Source organism: Nannospalax galili, unplaced genomic scaffold (genome assembly GCF_000622305.1).
Source record: "Nannospalax galili isolate Female #2095 unplaced genomic scaffold, S.galili_v1.0 scaffold410, whole genome shotgun sequence".
NCBI lineage: Eukaryota > Metazoa > Chordata > Mammalia > Rodentia > Spalacidae > Nannospalax > Nannospalax galili.
In genome coordinates this window covers 1,844,298-1,861,553 of record NW_008329143.1, presented here as the reverse complement: position 1 = coordinate 1,861,553, position 17,256 = coordinate 1,844,298, and the positions used below count along the sequence as shown (strand labels likewise).

The window sequence follows — 17,256 nt, the reverse complement described above, 5'->3', positions numbered from 1 at the left end:
TTCCACTGTGTCCTATGGCAGCCTCACTGGGCTCAAGAATGAAGGTGGGCCCAGGTGGACTGTCTGAGAAAGATCAGATTGCATTCCCTCAGCTCGTGTTTTTAATTTACTAATTAAGCAAATAAAAACAGGTATAGGCTGTGGGCTTCTTGCCTTCCACAGACCCCTTACCCAGCAGCTCTGCTATAAAACTTGGCCTTTGGCCTGACCCTGGAAAATTCTGGCTCCTTTTCCTGTAGGAACTAGGGCCCAAACTCAACTAGGACTGGGGCAGGAAGACCCCTTTTTAGTGTGAGTCTAGACTCTGGATACTGGTTTAGGAGATGTCCATATCCCATGAGCCTCTGAGATTTCTCAGCAAGGCCTGCCCTAGAGCATGAGAGCTATGACAGCCTCCATCCAGCTGCCTTCTCTTCTGAAGAGAAGGTTCCTGCTACACAAAAGCCCTCACTGGCTCTTGGGAGCCCCAGTCCAGTCTCCATTTCTCTACCACCTGAATAAGGAAGAACTCAGTGCCTCATGCAGACCTGGGAGCTGGTTGGGAGGCAGTCCCTGCCAGCCTGCAGCAGTGTAGGTACTTACTTTTGCAGATTGTCAGGGGTGCACACATCTTCATCATAGAGGCCATTGATGTCCAGCAGAGTACCTGGGGACAAGGAAGAGAGTAGTCACTACATGTATGACTCAGCCAGGCTCAAGGAGGCAGCCAACATGGTGGGGTGGGGGTGGGGGAATCTAGGACTTTGGGGTGGGGCCTAGGCAGCTAACTGGTGCACATCCCCCTTCAGCGAGGATTAGATTCTAGAGGTCCCTTCTTGGGAAGCCTGTGGGGAGACCAAGCCCCTTCCTGACTGGGGACTGGCTCACCAATGGCCCACGGCTTCTCCTCCCCAGGCCCCAGGCGGCAGGGGTCCTTGTAGCGAGTAAACAGGGAGTGCTGCTGCTCCAGCTTGTCATCTGTGTGGGAGAGAAGAATGTCACGAAGCTGTCACCCAGCCCGAGGGGCCTGCTGCCCCTGATTCCTGACAATTCCATATGCTACCAGGTTCCTGTCTCTTAGGTAACCATGCTGGGTGTATGGCCCCATTCTGTGCACCCCATGATTGGTTCTGTGGTTCATCTACATCCTTGAAACTGTATTCCAGCATACACTCTGGGCTTTAGTTTCTCTCTGTCCTAAGACCGCTGTCCTCAAGGCCTTCCCAGATTCCGTGGCAGACTGTTGGTGGGGACTGGCCAGTGTGGCCCCATCAGAACCCCTGTTCTTCACAGATTTAGATGCCTGGCCATTGGAGAGGAGAGGCTATCACAAGGCTGAGGAGCCAGGTGTCCTGCCTAAGGTTCCTATTTGTCCTGTGGACTCACTGGGCCAGTAGAGCCTTTCTTTGACCCCTGGGAGGAAGGCCACTGTGTTGGGGCTTCCCAATGGGATCTCCCTCCGGAAAGCCTCTTTGTGTGCCAAGAGCACTCAGCATTTGGAGTTGGTATCAGCCATATGACTATAGCAGGAATAGGGGCACCCTTGTTGGGGCAGGAGCTGATGTGTTAGGGGATTACAGCCTTACTGTCCCACACAGCTGCAGAAGATCATTCTCTCTGTAGTGGTGACTGTAGTGGTGTTCTACCCTGTGGACCCTGGAGTTGCCACTGTCAAGAGATGCTTCCCTGTCCATGGAACAGGTTGAACAGTTTCTTACCTGCTGCCACCAGGTGAGGGCACCATACTGAACTCTTGTGAGATCTTTAGGTTTCTTAAGGGTGAGACAGGAGCTCATAGGCTCCAAGTCCCACCCCATCTATAGTCTCCTGTGGGGGACGTGGCTCCTGTAGGAGTGACAGAGCCAGTAAGGCTTCCAGACCAGTGGAGGCTCAAAGTCACCCCTCTCCAGGAGGTGTTTGTAAGATCGATTATTTAAATCAGTTGTTGAAAACGTTACAGATTGACTTTTGATCTTTTAGCCTAATGGGTTTGTTTGTTTTTTGAGATGTAGCCCTGGCTGACCTAGAACTCACTATGTAGACCAGGCTTTTCTCAAATTTGTAGCAATCTATCTTTGCTTCCCCAGTGCTGAGATTACATGCAAGGGCTACCACACCTAGCATAGCCTAATAGTTTAAGCCAGTAGTTTTTATTTTCTTTAATCTTTTAAAAATATTTTTATTTATCATCTTTATTCAGTGTGTGAGTGTATTGCCTACATGCATGTGAGTGCACCTGTGTTCTGCAGTGCTGCAGAGGTCAGAAGAGGGCATCGGATTCCCCTGGAACTGGAGCTAAGGACGGTTCATAGTTGCCATGTGGGTGCTGGGAATTGAACCCGGGTCCTCTGCAAGAGCAGTCAGTGCTCTTAACCACTGAGCCATCTCTCCGGCCCCTAAGCCAGTAGTTTTTTTTTGTATTTAAAAGCTTTATTTATAATTGTGTGTTAGTATGTATAATGTGTGTGTGAGAGTGTGTGCTTATGTGCCATGGCATGTGTAGAGGTCAGAGGACAAGTTTTGGGAATCTGCTTTCTCCTTCTGGGGATTGAATTCAGATCTTCGACTTCTTTTACCCTCTGGGCCATCTTACTGGCCCAGTATTGTTAGCAGAGTCTGTCTTAGTCTGAGGGTGAAGCCCAGGCTCCCTTGCTTAGGGTTCATCTGTTTGTCTCTAGCAAGGGGCTTCTGTGCTTTTGAGGTAGAGTGTGGGCTGTTCCAACACAGGATTTCTGGGGGACAGAGACATCACAGTCTTGCTAAATTTCCCAAACATACTCATGAGGAACAGGAAGTTCTTCAGACTGCCTCTCCCTAGTCTTTGTAATTGTGCCTGCAGCCCATGCTCTGCCCATAGCTGCAGACTTGAGAGGGCTTAGAGCGTGGCCTCACCAGAGGAGCAGTTGTCAAAGTTCAGATCTCCGCAGATGACATCAAATGCCACCAACTCCTCGGGGTTGGCTGCGCTGGACGAGGAGGTAGATTTTCGGAAATCAGCCAGCCAGTCCTGAAGCAGGTCCAGCTGCTCACACCGGATGGCACTGTCCTCTGCAGGGAGGACAGGGACCGGACCATGAGGTTTGACCTAGATCCCAGTCAGGTCCCAGGTATCGTTTGGTCCCACCCCGGAAGACCCCAGACTGTGGCCTACCTGGTGGGGCATGCAGGTGTGTGCAGGCGATGTAGCCAACAATTCTTTGGTCCTGAGGTGTGCTTCCCACCTGCACCTGGGGGAAGATGAAGTGTCAGTGCTGTCACCTGCGAGTCATTGCTGCTCCAAGTACAAAAGGGACCCTGACAACCACCAGTGCCCCCTGGTCAAGCCCTCACCACCCTACTTTATGCCAAGCTCCTGGCTAGATTCTGGGGCCCAGGTAAGGACAAGGCATTCCTTGCTTCTAGAAGTGTCTGGCTGGTTCTGGAGGCAGATGCATTGAAAAAAAAAAAAACAAAAAAAACAGAAGCCTGTAGGTTTGCACAGCTGGCAGCAATCTGTGCAAGGTTCTATGGGGGAAAATATACAATCACAGGCAAGTTCCTCCCCAGTCCCTGGCCTCTCCAGGTGGTTGGAGCATCCACCTGCAGGTCTCTCAGGGGTTTTGTTTTTGTCTTTTTGAGACGGGGTCTTGGCACATAACCCTGGCTGGATTGGAACATGTTGCATAAATCAAGACGGTCTTGGACTTTGCAAGGATTCTGATTCTCAAGTGCTGGAATCATAGGTGTGTGCCACTGTGCCCAGACTGACCTTCAAACTTTTTTTTTTAAGATTTACTTTTTTTGCTTGTTTTTGTTTTTTTTTATATTTTATTATTTTTACTTTCTGTGTGTAAGTGTATTGCCTGCATGTGTGTAAGTGTACCTGTATCATGCAATGCCCTCGAGAGTTCAGAAGACGGCGTTGGATCCCCTGGAACTGGAGTTACAGACAGTTGTTAGCTGCCATGTGGGTGTTATGAATCAAACCCAGGTCCTCTGCAAGAGCAGCCAGTGCTCTTAACTGCTGAGCCATCTCTCCAGCCCCTGTTTTTTGTCTCTTTGAGATAGGATCTCCCTGTATCCCCAGCTGGCCTGAAACTCACTCTATAGGCTAGCCTCAAACTCACAGTTCTCTGCCTCCCAAGTGCCTGGGATTAAAGGCAGGCACCACCATGTGCCTAGCCTTTATTTGATTTTAATTATTTATTTATGTGTGTCTGTCTCTATATGAGTGTATGTGCACATGTGCAGGTACCCACAGAGGCCAGAAGAGGGCATCAGATCCCTTGGAGCTGGAGTTCAGGCATTTTCCAGCTGCTTAACATGGGTGCCGGGATCTGAACTCAGGTCCTCATTGATAGGACAGCAAGTACTCTTAACCACTGAGCCATCTTTTCAGCCCTTTGACCTTCAGTCTTTTGTACACTTTCCTTTAGTGGCTTCTTGCTGTCTTCCTTGGCCACACCCTCAACCTGACCTTACCCCAGTGCCCTCCTAGCTAAAATCAAAGCCAACACCCACTGGGAGGGGCTGGCCCTGGAGGTAGGGATGGCCACAGATCCCCTTTCCTTCACACCCCCTGTAGACTCTTCCCAGGCCCCCTGACGATGATCCAGCTGCTGGAGACCACTTGGAAAGAGTGCTTCATTTGGATGTTCTCCAGGGCACCTGCCCTCAGAGACCTCTCTCAGCAGTACATCTTCCTCCATGAGCACCAGCTGTCCTCCCCAGACTTAGTTAATCTATTCCAACTGGATTTCCTGTGATGATGAGACCTCAGACCCAGGCACTCCCCAGAGGTGGACCTCAGAAATCAAGCCTCTTGTTCCAGCCTTTAGCTGAGGACACAGCAGCCACCTCTCAGGTCATCTGCTCCAGAGCCCTGGTCAGTGTTCTTGTTAATGCTGAAATTAATCAGATCTTCCTCTCCCCTGTCTGGCTTCTTTGGCAATGTCCCCTGGCTTTTCACAGCTCCTCACCCAATCTTCCCTTTCTCAGAGCCTTGGGACAAATGTTTGGCCATTTGAAAACGGGCTCTACAGCCTGGATTTGGAGCTGTTTCTAAACTTACATGTTCACTTTTTGGCCATATGCTAGACCCAGAGTACAGTCCAATATACCAAAAGCATTTTTAAGAACATGGTGCTCAAAGGGGCACATGATGGCTCTGTCACCCTGGTGTTCCTCAGGTGACAAGTTTCTCCAACTGTAATAATCTTCAGCCATGGACACTTCAACTTAGCACCTCCTCACATGTGTGCCATTTTATGTCAGCACAGAGGCTGAAAGTGCTCAGATGGGCAAGGTGGGTCCAGATTAGACCTGTTGACCTCCACATGCTACTCTTTGCTGCTTTCTGAACTGCTGGCCTTTGCCAGGATTTTCATCAACCACCCATTTGTTAGTCTTAACATGCCAGCCTCTTCCTCAACACTGTGTCACCTGCTCTGTGCTGAGTTCTGGACAGGATAAAGACATGTTAAGAAGGGTATCCCAGTTAGCCCTGCTGCTGTGGAGAACCCTCCAAGGGGGAGGACCCCACAGCCATGCTGCATCTTGTGCACCCTGCTTCTCTCTTAACCCGTGTGTGATCTCGCCAGCATCTGCTTTATTTGCTAGGATGTATTGATTCCCAGCTTGTGTCCTCAGGAGCTTCAGAGCCTTGTGTGTTTCTCTTGCAAAAACAAATAATCACACTGAGAGGTTGTGCTTTTTAGTCCTGGTGGGCCAAGACTGTTAATAAAAAAAGTGCTTAGCTGTGTTGTGCTGAGGCCAAAGAGATTCCAGTTTCCTCCTTCATGGAGAATTCCATTTCCTCAAAGGATCCATGGAATAAAGTGGGAGAGCAGGACCCAATGAGGGTGAAGGTGGAGGAAAGGGCAGTTGGCAGAACCTTTCCAGTATCCCCAGCTCCTCAGCAGCTGGGCCTGACCCTCTGAAGCTACACTGATTTCCCTCTTTTGTGGACAGTCACATGCTAGTCTAACAGAAGTATGCTGGGAGCTGCTATGTACCCTTGCACAGCTCTGTTCTTGAGGGCTATGTCTGGTTGGACAAGCAGGTCATAAAACATCTGAGCTCAGGGTCAAGTAACCCACTAAGGCAGAAGGTAGAATTGGCTTGTATTTGGCAAGACCGAGTGGAGCAGAGTGTGGAATGTGAAGGACCCTCAGGGTGGCCTAATGGGGGTAGCATGGGTTTTGGAGGAGGGGACAAACAGAGGCTAGGCTTTCTGGGAGGCAGCAGAGGTGGCAGTAAGAGGAGTCAGACCTGGTAAGGAGAAGAAGACTCAGTTGGAAGAGGTGGGATAGCACCCCCCCCCCGCCACACACACACATACTGGGCAAATGCAGAGGAAAGGATCTTGGGTCAAGATGATGAGGTTGAAGGTAGGGTAGAGCCACAGGTATTTGAAAGTAAAATGAGGAGCCTGGGATGGACAAGATGGGCACAAGACTCAGCCAAGGTGGTTGGTCCCTCCTGGCTTCAGGATGGGGGAACCTGAGGACACGCAGATGCTGAGCTCACTGCAAGACTGAACAGGGTATGTCCAGGAAGCCAGATGTAGGGTTGGGGCTCTGGGGAGAGATCCAAATTGGGACAAAGCTGAGGGTCATCAGCAAAGACAGAAATGGAAACTGGGGGGTTACACTTCCTAGGGGACAGAGTTGACTGTGGGGGATCCTGAAAAATGAAGAGAGCTGGCTGGTTACATGGCCTTGTCCCAACTCTCAACTGTGGGAAACATGGCAGGTTGGTGCTGCCAGACCTGCCAAGATGTTGAGAGACATTGCAAACCAGGTTTCATGTAAAACAGTTTCATGCTTAAAATATTGGTTAATTTAAAAAAATTAGAATGGCATGGACCAACTTAAACATATTTGCAGACCAGTTTGAAATGTAGGAGGTAGAGGGAGACAAGAGCATTTAGGACAGAGTCACAGAGGAGAGGCTGTCCCAAGGGAACAGCTGTTAACCTTGGAATTGTGGTCAGGGTACCAGACAGAGAAGTGACGTAGGGGACACATGCTTTGATGTGTATAGCAGTGGATTGGGGGTGGGGTCTCCAGCCTTGGGACCATCTGTACCAGGCCAGGGGTGAAAGAGCAAGTCTTCCACTCTCAGCCTGACAACATGTCACCTTCCTCCCCAGAAAGTCACTCTGGCTACTGAGACAAAAATATATTCACAGAACAGAACACCAACGAACCATATGCTGGAATAGGAAGGCTGGAACTGTTTGTCTGAGGAGCTGATTCAACTGCTCCATCTCTGACTGTGAATGAAAAGTCAGGGATGGAACCCCAACTCAAACACACAGGAGACATTGTGCTCCCTGGGGTGGGGAGCTGAGGCTAAAGACTGCCTGCCCTGGCTCCAGCTGGCTCACAATGTGCCGTCATTCCCAGCAGGCACTGGCTCATATGACAGCATTTTTTTTTTTTTTTTTTCTTTTTGAGACAGGGTCTCCCTGTAGCCCCAGCTGTCCTGGAACTCACTGTATAGACCAGGCTGGCCTTGAACTCACAGAGATCTGCCTGTCTCTGCCTCCCAAGTGCTGGGATCAAAGGCATGTGCAACCACGCCCGGCACATGACAGCAGTTTTTGGCACAGTCCGGGCTCGGTGGTTTCAAGACTAGAACTGAGAAGTGAGGGAACCTGCCCTGTACCACTGAGTCAGGTCCTCCCTGCTGAGCAGCCCCTTTGTCACATCTCACTTTAAAGGGGGAGAGCCCCCACAGCAGCTGCTGCCTCTGGGGACAGAGAGCCCTGTCTGCATCAGCTGGCCTAATGATGCTACAGAAAACTCTGGAATCACTAGCTGTGGCTTTTAAATAGAGAACAAAAAGTCGGCCCTGAGTATCTTAGGCTCAGTGGAAGATAATGTGTAATGACCAAATTACCATGGTCTAAAAACTCCTCCAGTTGCATCCAAATTAGCAGAAATAATTATGATTCACTTCAATTAGTGACTGTGGAAGTGAAGCCATGGGCTGGTGGGCAGAGAGCCTGGCCTGGCAGCTGCTGACATCAAGAAGGGGGGCTTTCCTGGCCATTGAAGCTAAAGATCTCAGTGGCTGGGTGTGGTCTTAAGATCACAAGGGCCTGGGGCCCTGAGAGTGCCACCTGCTAACCTACACTGTTCTGTGTTGCTCTCCTCACCATATGTGAATGGAGAGGGGGTTTGCCTCCTTTTCCACCCCTTATCACAGCCATTATCACCACACATACTGCAAGAGACTCTGAGGCCCATGTGGACCTCCACATACTGGGTTATTCCCAGCTCACCCTACTTTACAGATGAGAAAATGTGACTCAGATCTGAGGAACTGACCTAGATCACCCCTGAGCATGGGGCTTTGGCTCTTGTTCTTAAGTCCCTGTGTTTCCTTGAACTGGGATCCCTTTTATTCAGTTTCATGAAAGGCTTGGTCTGTCTCCCAATTCAGTCTGTCAAGGGAGGATTCGCAGGGACTGTGGCCCACCTCCCGATGTGACTTGGGTGCCAGATGATGTGTGGCCCTTGGATGGGCTGAGGACTCCTACCTTGAGAAACAGAGCTCCCTTAGAGGCCAGGGCATCGAAGCTGCACCCATTGGGGTAACAGTGATAGGCCACGTCCATGACAGGGTAGCGGCTGGCAAAGAAGAGGCCACTGTTGAGACACTTGAAATTGCAGCAGCCATGGCAGCCGTAGACCCCGACGTCATACAGGATGTATTCGAAGTAGCCATGCAGCTGCTCTTTCAATTTGGCTGCGGCCCGCTTGTCAAACACCTCCTGCAGGCACAGGAAGTCCAAATTGGCAGGGAAGAAGGCGGAGACCTCGTGGTCAAAGGCTTCATCCGGGTGTCGCCTCCTGCGGGCTGCTGCCTTCTTCACCACGGAGGTCTTGTATAGGAGCTTGCTGTTGACGCCAGGCTCTCCACCGCCCGTACCATCCGGCCCTGCCCGTGCCTTCACCAGAGACTCCCTGGAGGCGGAGGGGCTGCCCAGGCTCCCGGAATCCCCATCCCGCTGATTGTGGTTGGGTGTCTGGCCCTTTGGGGTCCCACCAGCCCCGTTCCTGGCTTGGCTCCCAGTGGCAGGGTCATCGGCTTCGGGTGGCCGGCCTCCCTCGTCACCACTGATCCTTACAATGCAGGCGTCCTCCAGGTTGCCATCAGCAGGGTCCCCAGAGGCCGGGCCATTGGCAGCCTCCTCACCGGGGTGACGCCCGCCATCCCCTTTGTATTCCACAGAGGCTGTCCTCTTAATGCTCCCGGGGACAGCCCTGGCTCCGCCATCACTGCCCTGTGGTGACACCAGGCTGCTGAAGCTGGCTGCGCTGATGGAGGTGTTGGTGGGAGAATCGATGTAGATTTTGATCTGAGGCCGGGCGGCCCCATTGCGGATTCTCTGCCCAATCTCTTTGGCCCGTGCTTGGGTATTGAAAACGTTGTTGAGCCTGGCGAGCGAGTCCGGGAGGAGGCAGAGGTTGGCGGTAGCAAAGCAGAAGCTTTTGCTGGCCCCTGAGCCCTTCCATTCACTGAGCAGGGCTGCCCCGCCCGCTGAGCTCTTGTCCTCCAGCCGGGAGTAGATGTAGGGCCTGCGGGCAGACTGCAGTGGGGACCAGAAGATGAACCCAAGAAAGGCAAAGGGCAGTGCAGCCACGAGCAAGGCCAGGTAGATGGGCGTGAAGAGGACAGTGCAGAACAGCTGTAGGCAGCAAGGGTCATCTGCCCGCTGGCGCTTCTCAAAGGTGGTGGGTATGAAGGAGGCCACCAGTCGGTCCACCAGCCAGTAACATGGGAAGATGAGGGCCCAGGACACAGCGTGCAGGGCGGAAAGACAGCTATTAGGAAAGGGGGTCGTGTACAAAACCATCGCAGCTCATTGGGCGCCGCAGCCGGCCCTACTACATGGTGTCCGTGGCAGCCGGCACTTTCCTGGGCAGGGGCGGGCAAGCGGGGTGGGGGGACGGGTTACCTCCTGGTGAGATGTGACTCTGGATGGTTAGTAGTGAGTGTCCACCAGACAGTCATGGTTCATCTCAGGGGGCCATGCTGGCACCCCAAGGCCTGTTGAGAACCTGTAGAAACAAAAAGCAAGGGAGGCTTTTATTGCCCTTAAGGGAGTCGGCTGTCCTGAGCAGCAGACACTGATTCACATGGGGTGTTTGGGAGCCCAACACGTTCCATTTGCTTGGGTGTCTGTTTTCTTGGAGTAAGCAGCTTAATATGACTGTCCCTTACTGGTTTTTTGACCCTGTAACTTAATTGCTTGAAAAATGGCTGAGTTTTCAGAAGGTCACAGCTTTGTAGTACCAAGGGGTGCATGCTGGGCTGACACTGGCTAGAATCAGCCGGAAGCGCTTTAGGAGCCAGAGGTGTGTTTACAATGGGTGGGCAGTGGCTCTTGGTCAGAGGAGCTGCAAACATGTTGACCTGTTATCTAGTGCCAACTAGGTCAGGAAAGAGAAAAGGGGCAATGTGACTGACTGGGCACTACGGCAGGGCAACCCCACCCACATGCAGCCTTATCTAGTATGATCCTCCTTGCTCAATCCCTGCTGTGTCCAGGCAGAACTCCAGCTAAGAACCCAGGCACAGATTATGCCTTACTAGCTTCCAGATGAGCGTCTATCCTTTATAGGGGCCCTGACAGACCTTGGGACTTTTGGAGCCACTTCCTGGATCTGGGTGCGTCTGGGTCAAAGCTTTAATGCTCTCTTCCACATCCTTTAAGAAGCAGCTCCAGGCAGGACCAGCAGCCACCTGAATAACATTACCTTGGGTTCCCGCCCCAGGCTACACTGGGCCACAATGGTTTTCCAGAGCAGGCTGGCCACACCCAACAGAGGCTGGCAGGTGCATTGATTGTGCTGACTTCCCAGTCAATAAAGACAGGAGTCTTTGTGTTTATACAGCCTCCAGGACCCACACTGCTCATTCTGAGGGGGAAATTCTGGATGTTTTGGTTACCAGATCAGCTGGGGTGTTTGTTTCCAGCTCAGTCTCACTTCTGCCCCTAGCACCTCAGTGGGTCTGGACTCTGGCTGCCATCATTCATCCTGGTCCCATACCCTCTCCATGCTCCTGAGCCCTTGGTCACTAAAGCAAGGGACCTGGCTATATCATCTTCCTCGGTCCCCATGTCTCATCTGCCTCTCTGCCCCAGCTGGAACCCCTGCATGGGCCAAGGACAGTGTTACAATTCACCAACTTTATCAACCTCTACCCTCCATACATACAGTGGCTGGCGAGACATTGCCTCAGCTGGCCTGCCATCTCTACAGCCCCATCCCTCTTCAATGCTTGCCTCCCACTCACTGAGACAGTAGTGCCAGGTCCTCACCTTGAGGACCTCCCATCACTCCATGTCTTCCTCACACTCCCTAGAGAGGATTCTTAACTTCTCCCTTGCCCACGTGGCTCAAGTACCTCCACTGGGGGCTCCTGTCCCCCATGACAGAGGCCTGGTCTCTGCAGTTCTGTATCATACATGCTTTGGGACATATCTACTGCCTCAGCAGACTAGGAGCTTCAGGAAGAAAGGGGATAAATAAGGACCTCCGAGAGCCCCAGGATGGAAGTGGCAGATGCTCCAGAGACAGATGAATGAGCAGAGGTCGCTCATGATGCCAGTGCCAGGAGGCAGCCATTTCCCATGACCCAGTGGTGTGAATTTTCCACATAGCCCAACAGCAGCCCAAGGATCTTTCAGCCACCATCCCCAGGATTGATGAGGGAGGACCAAAGAGGAGCTTAAGTTGGAGGCTGTCTGGTTCTGACAACCAAAAGGCATAGGGATTTTACTTTCTTCAAGGGAAATCACTCTGAAGCCAGCACTGGAAGGTCACAATTTGGAGCAATAGGTGTGTCTTTGCAAACCATAGCCAAGTGGGGGCAATTCAGTGAAATCCATTGCCTGCACCCTTGGGTTGAGGGCATCCTGCATCCTCCCACACCTGCCACTTGGGAGACTCCAGGGTACACTGCTTGTTCTTTCTTTAACATCCCAGCCGTTTACCACTGAGAGGTGCCACCAGCTTGGAGCCAGAGCCATAGTCCACTCCTCTCATACTCAGCCTGTTGGGCTCCTCCACTATCAGCCAATTCATAGCCCTCAGTTAGGTCAGTTATCCCCTGGCCAAAGGGAGAACCACAGATAGGACACAGAGCCCTCCTGTGCCAATCTCTCCCTATTGCCTGCTGTAGTAAGAGGCAGACCCTGCAGGGGACCCTGTGGGACCAATAGGTGGTGGAATGGGTAGAGGGATGAGGCATCTCAGACACTGGTGGTCTCTGAAATTAGTACCAAGACCCTAGGGGAGGGCCCCAGCCAAACTCTTTAGACCACCTGGATGTCACCTTGGAGTCTTGAGCAGACCCACTCCTAAATCTCCCTCCCCCTTTCCTCCTCATCTCTGTGGTCTAAGGTCACTAGTGTCTCTCCTCCCACTGTCCTCCTTTCACCGTCTCCAAACCCACTGTTCAGTGCTCAAAGGATCTTCCCATCTCTCTTTCCCATCCCTTTCTCCCTGATTTTCTTCCTCCCTCCATCTTTCTTGCTCCTTCCCTCTCTCCCTCTTAGTGACCCTATTATCCTGGGGGACAAAGTCCAGTCTCTCTGCTTGGGGCCCTTTGTATTCCTTTGTGTTCCTTCCCACCCTGGCTCCAGCAGCAGAGCCTCTCCCAGCTACAGCTGCTGCCAGACTTGCACCTGCTTGTGGCTGTGGCCTGAAACTCCCTCCCTGTCTCCTGTCCTCTCCTCTCCACCCTATAGGGCTCAGCTGAAATGCCTCCTCTTCAAGGGGGGGCGGTCTTCTTTGACACTGCTGAGGCATTCTGTGACCCCAGCCCCTCTCCACACCAAGCTGTCACTTGGCCTGGAGGTGTCTCCAAGAGTCCCTCTGCCATGAGCTCCATCAGAACCCTGTCTGAGGTAGAGCCCTGGCTATGGCCACCCTGTTTGGGAAGGGAAGTAAGAAATGCAGAAATGATTCACTAAGGAATGAGAAGATCACCGACTTAAGAACCCACTCAGGTGGGGCAGCCCCAGGAGATCAGTCACCCTATAGTAAAAGTCAGACTTGACTTGTGGGCAGTGGTGTGGTGTGGGCTGTGCAGGCTGAGTCCTGGCTGTGATGACACATGGAGAAGGATCAGGAAGGAGGTCTGTCCTGTTTGTGCCTCAGAGAACCACTGTAGTGTCTACAGGGTAGCTGAAGCTCCCCTGCGTGTGGGGTAGATGTGGCCTTACTTCATCAAAGGGTCCCTGAGATAAACTCCTCAAACCCTCTGTCCTTCCACATGGCTCACCCCTAACATTGGCTGATCAGATTTGGGTCAGCTACTGGCTGGGACAGGGCTTCAGGAATGAGGAGAAAGAATGCACCTTCAGCTGCCCCTTGCTCCTCCCACTCCTGTTCCCAGAAACCCTCTGACAAAGCCCCCCAGTCTTCCCCGCAGTGATCTTTCTGTCTGGGTATAGGCATGTTTTTGGTCCCATTGGGCACAGGATGGATGTGAGGTGACTGGCAGCCACAAGGGCTAGTAGCACCAGTACCACCATAGTGATCCTCTAAGATAGGTAGCCTCAAGCCTCTTGGCCCTCCATACTGCCACCCCAGGCCCTTCACAACTACCTTGGGTCCCCTGTCCATGCTTCTCACTGGCTTCTCCTGCAGTGGATAGATGGACCCCTCCCAGGTGCTGCCACCTGCCCTGCCTGGCACAGGTTCCTGTCTACACACAGAAGTTGCCGCTGCAGGAGACACAGAGGGACTGCCACCGATTGAGCCTGTTTCTAAAGCTCTGTGGTTAATTATTTTGTCTCAGGGAAATGAAAGGAGGGTAAACAAACAGCACACATTAATTAGTCTGATCCACACTTTCCCCATGAAAGAGGAGTGCTGCAGTTAAACATGAGAGGCTGGCAACTTCCCAGGGTCTTGGAGTCCTCAGAGGAGTGACTGGTAGGATGTGGCCTCTCAGGCTTGCTCAGTCTAGGCAGGGGCTCAGCTGCACCCTATTTAGCTTCTTTCTCTTGCCTCCACTGCCTCAGTGGGGGGCCAGGCATGTGGATGTGTCAGGAACAGACTTTGCCTTTGGACAAGGGATTCTTTCCTCCCCACCATGCCCAGTTCTCTCTTCTATGTCCTTGATCTGGCAGCTTTGCCATCTCAAAGTCCACCATGGGCACTCTGACACAGCCAGCAGACCCCTCCAACCTCTCAGACTAGGTGGCTCTTTCAGGGTTCCTTATGTTAAGGCCAACAGTCACCTCTGGGGTTGGTCTCCTTTGTAAATCCTAATGTATGGTTTCCAGGGTTACCAGAATCCCCTTCCCCTAACACCTTGGTCTCCAGAACTGAGCTGAAATCCTGGACCTTGGGAATCCTAGCAGGAATCCAACCCCCATTCACTCTGAGTACAGTGCTCCAAGACAGGGCTCCTGAGAGTCAGCCTCAGGAGCTGTCCTGGATGTACAGGCCAGCTTTTCTCTTAACCCAGGCTTCACTGCCCAGTTTTCAGTCTGGGCCTGGCAGTCAGGCTAGTCCCAGTGATATCCTGGCACTGATCATGATGTGAGGTCGTGGTGTCTACTTTGAGGTCTACCATGAGGACTAAAGGGGACTAGGCTGGTGGCCTGGCCAGCCCTGCTTCCTTCCCTCTCTTCCATGGAGGCACTCCATGTGTCTTGTCTTCTCCCCCCAAGTCTGTGGTCTCTACTGTGTGGGGGTTGTCCTGAGCCCACCTACAGAACCTCCAGGACCCTGAATGAACTAGACTGCCTTCGGGATCCTCAGAGATGCCACCCACACTGTTTGTGCCAGAGCCCAATTCTTCACTAACTTGTCCCTCTCTCCTGCAGCAAACACTGGGCTATGGATGGACAGAGGGGAAAGAGCTCTGTGGTTCACAGGTTGATCTAGGTAGGAGAGGAACTTGTCTTAAGGATGTTTGAGAGCCCAGACAACCCAAAGACCATGTGGAAGAGGAAGAGATGGACAAATCCTTGGAAGAACTCTAAGAATACAATCTTAGTGATTTCTGGTTGCCTGGGGTATTGACGACAAGCCACTGTGGCCATTCCTACCAGTTAACCTGCCAGCACTGCACATACCTGGCTGCTAGCCCGTGGCCTGGGCTGTGTCTGCTCAAGAGTCTGAGCTAAGCCAAGGCCTCACCACAGGGTTCCCTCACCAGTGGAGGGAGTCCTTAGAAATGGTATTGTCTGGGCAAACTATGGGGAACAGAACTGCTGCCATTGGGCACCAAATGACCCAGGCCCCAGGACAGCCAGCCTTGAGAGATGGACCTGGCTAGTGTGCTAATGCACAGAACCTTCCTGCACAGCAGCTCCATCCAAGGGACCTGAGTGGATGTTGACTTTGAATCTGAATTTCTTCTGCAGTGGGAAAATAAGCAACCAGATCACATCTGCTGAGCAAAGTAAACCTTGACCCCATTTGTAGAAGCCCATGCCATTTCTGAGGGGTCTCTGAGTTTTTGGAAGTTTCTAGGACATTGAGGGCTGGGAGTTACCCCATTTGGCAGGCAGGCTGGGCTTGTCCCTACTTCACCACCTTGTCCTCTCATCCTCAGGTCTGCTGAATCCTCTTTTTTCAACCACAGACTGGGAGTCCTGGAACAAAAGCCCTTCCTCCAAGTCTTCTTTGTGTTTAAACGTGAGCTGGGTCAAGCCCCAGGTTTCAGCAGGAAAGGCCTGTGGATTGCTCCAATCCAATTACCCAAATTGTGCCTGCATCTTCCAGTGGCTGTGAGATCAGGGCAGCCCATTCTGCATAGATGCTGCCGTTGGAGGAGTTGGCATGGCAACATGAGCTCTGAGCTCAACTGAAACTTGGAGTCAGCTCATCACTGGGAGGACAGAAAGACTGACGAGAGACAGGTGCTTTTCTGAGTTGGGGGAAGGATTGAGCAAACCCAGGCTAATCACTGAGAATCACGTCTCAGACAGAATTGGGGTTTGGGGTTTAGGACTTGGGGTATGGCATAAACACACAGGCTGTAGCAGTGACTCCCACAGACACAGGTGTGCAAGGTAAATGCTTATTCATCCTTCTCTACCCACCTACATCCTCTTGCCCAATTCCATTTCTCTGGTGGTGGCACACACACTGCCCTGCTCCACTCCAAGGTGATAACAGCCATCCATACTAAGTGGCTTCACAGTCTCTTGACCCCAGCAGGACTATTCTAAGTGCTCCATGGAACTGGTATTAGACCCCACAGGAAAGAAGTCTATATTTTCTCTGAGATGGAAGACTACACTGAGAGCTTGAAGCTTCTAGGGTCCTCCTTGATAGTGAATTCTGTTCAGAGGAAAACAGACCTTAGGGCTAGAAGGGAGGTCAAGTCTTCATGACATATTTAAGCTCTGATCTCACTGTATGAGAAGCCACACAACCCGAAGACTTTCTAATTAGTGAGTCAGCAAATCCCCTTGTCTTTGCTCTAATCACTTTGAGTTGGGTTTCTGTCACTTGTCACTAGAGAGGCTTGTCTGTGTATACCAAGTATGTGATCTTTTTAAAACTCAGATTTTCTCAGCTGTGCACACCTCCTGTGCTGCCCCTCAGCTGTGTACTAGGTGGAGTAGAGCTGCCCTCCTGAGTCTCAAGGGGCCCTACAGGGGCCTGTGTGCCTCAAGGTATCCCTTGGAGACAGGAGTTTGAGTAGACAGACATTGCAAGCACAAACTCTGGGGGTAGGCATGTAGAGTCAGAGGTCATGCTGGATATTGGACAAGTTGATTGAGGGATGCTCTGAGCCTTAGTTTCCTTATGTGTTAAATGTGTGTGAAAATTCCTTGAGCTAGGTGGAGATGGGTATGCATGTACAGTACTTAGTACGGACTCTGCTTGTCTCTGCATTATCACTAGCACCACTACTGCTGTGATTCCCTTGCTGTAAAGGCCTCCAGAGGGCTGGCCTATAGTGCATGCTTAGCATCTGTGAAGTCCTGAGTTTAATATATACACACAAACACACGAGAGAGAGAGAGAGAGAGAGAGAGAGAGAGAGAGAGAGAGAGAGCGAGAGAGAAACAGCACACATGAGATGAGTTTAAAGTCCATTAGAGCTACACAGAAAGTATCATGCTAGTCAGGGCTACATAAAATCAATCCTGTTACACAAAACCAAAAATAAATAAATGCATGATAAGTAGGACCATAAAAAATAATAAAATATTTGAAAAGGAGACAAGCAAGGAAAACATAATCAACAAAGGAAAATAGAGAATGTACCAAAATCAGGAAAAATTATACAAATATTTTAGTAGAT

General features: G+C 51.5%; 1 protein-coding gene across 1 annotated transcript in view; it reads right to left on the bottom strand.

The window, feature by feature from the left end:
* The window catches only part of Smpd3 (sphingomyelin phosphodiesterase 3), a 91,710-nt gene that overhangs the window by 1,970 nt on the left and 72,484 nt on the right, over positions 1-17,256 (bottom strand). Inside the window, exons 2-6 of the mRNA XM_008833957.2 lie at positions 8,507-10,031; positions 3,131-3,206; positions 2,872-3,027; positions 868-957; positions 583-646 (exon numbers count right to left, since the gene is read on the bottom strand). Coding sequence (XP_008832179.1) covers positions 583-646; positions 868-957; positions 2,872-3,027; positions 3,131-3,206; positions 8,507-9,826 — 1,706 coding nt within the window. The 5' untranslated portion in view covers positions 9,827-10,031. The remainder of the gene's footprint in view (positions 1-582; positions 647-867; positions 958-2,871; positions 3,028-3,130; positions 3,207-8,506; positions 10,032-17,256) is intronic.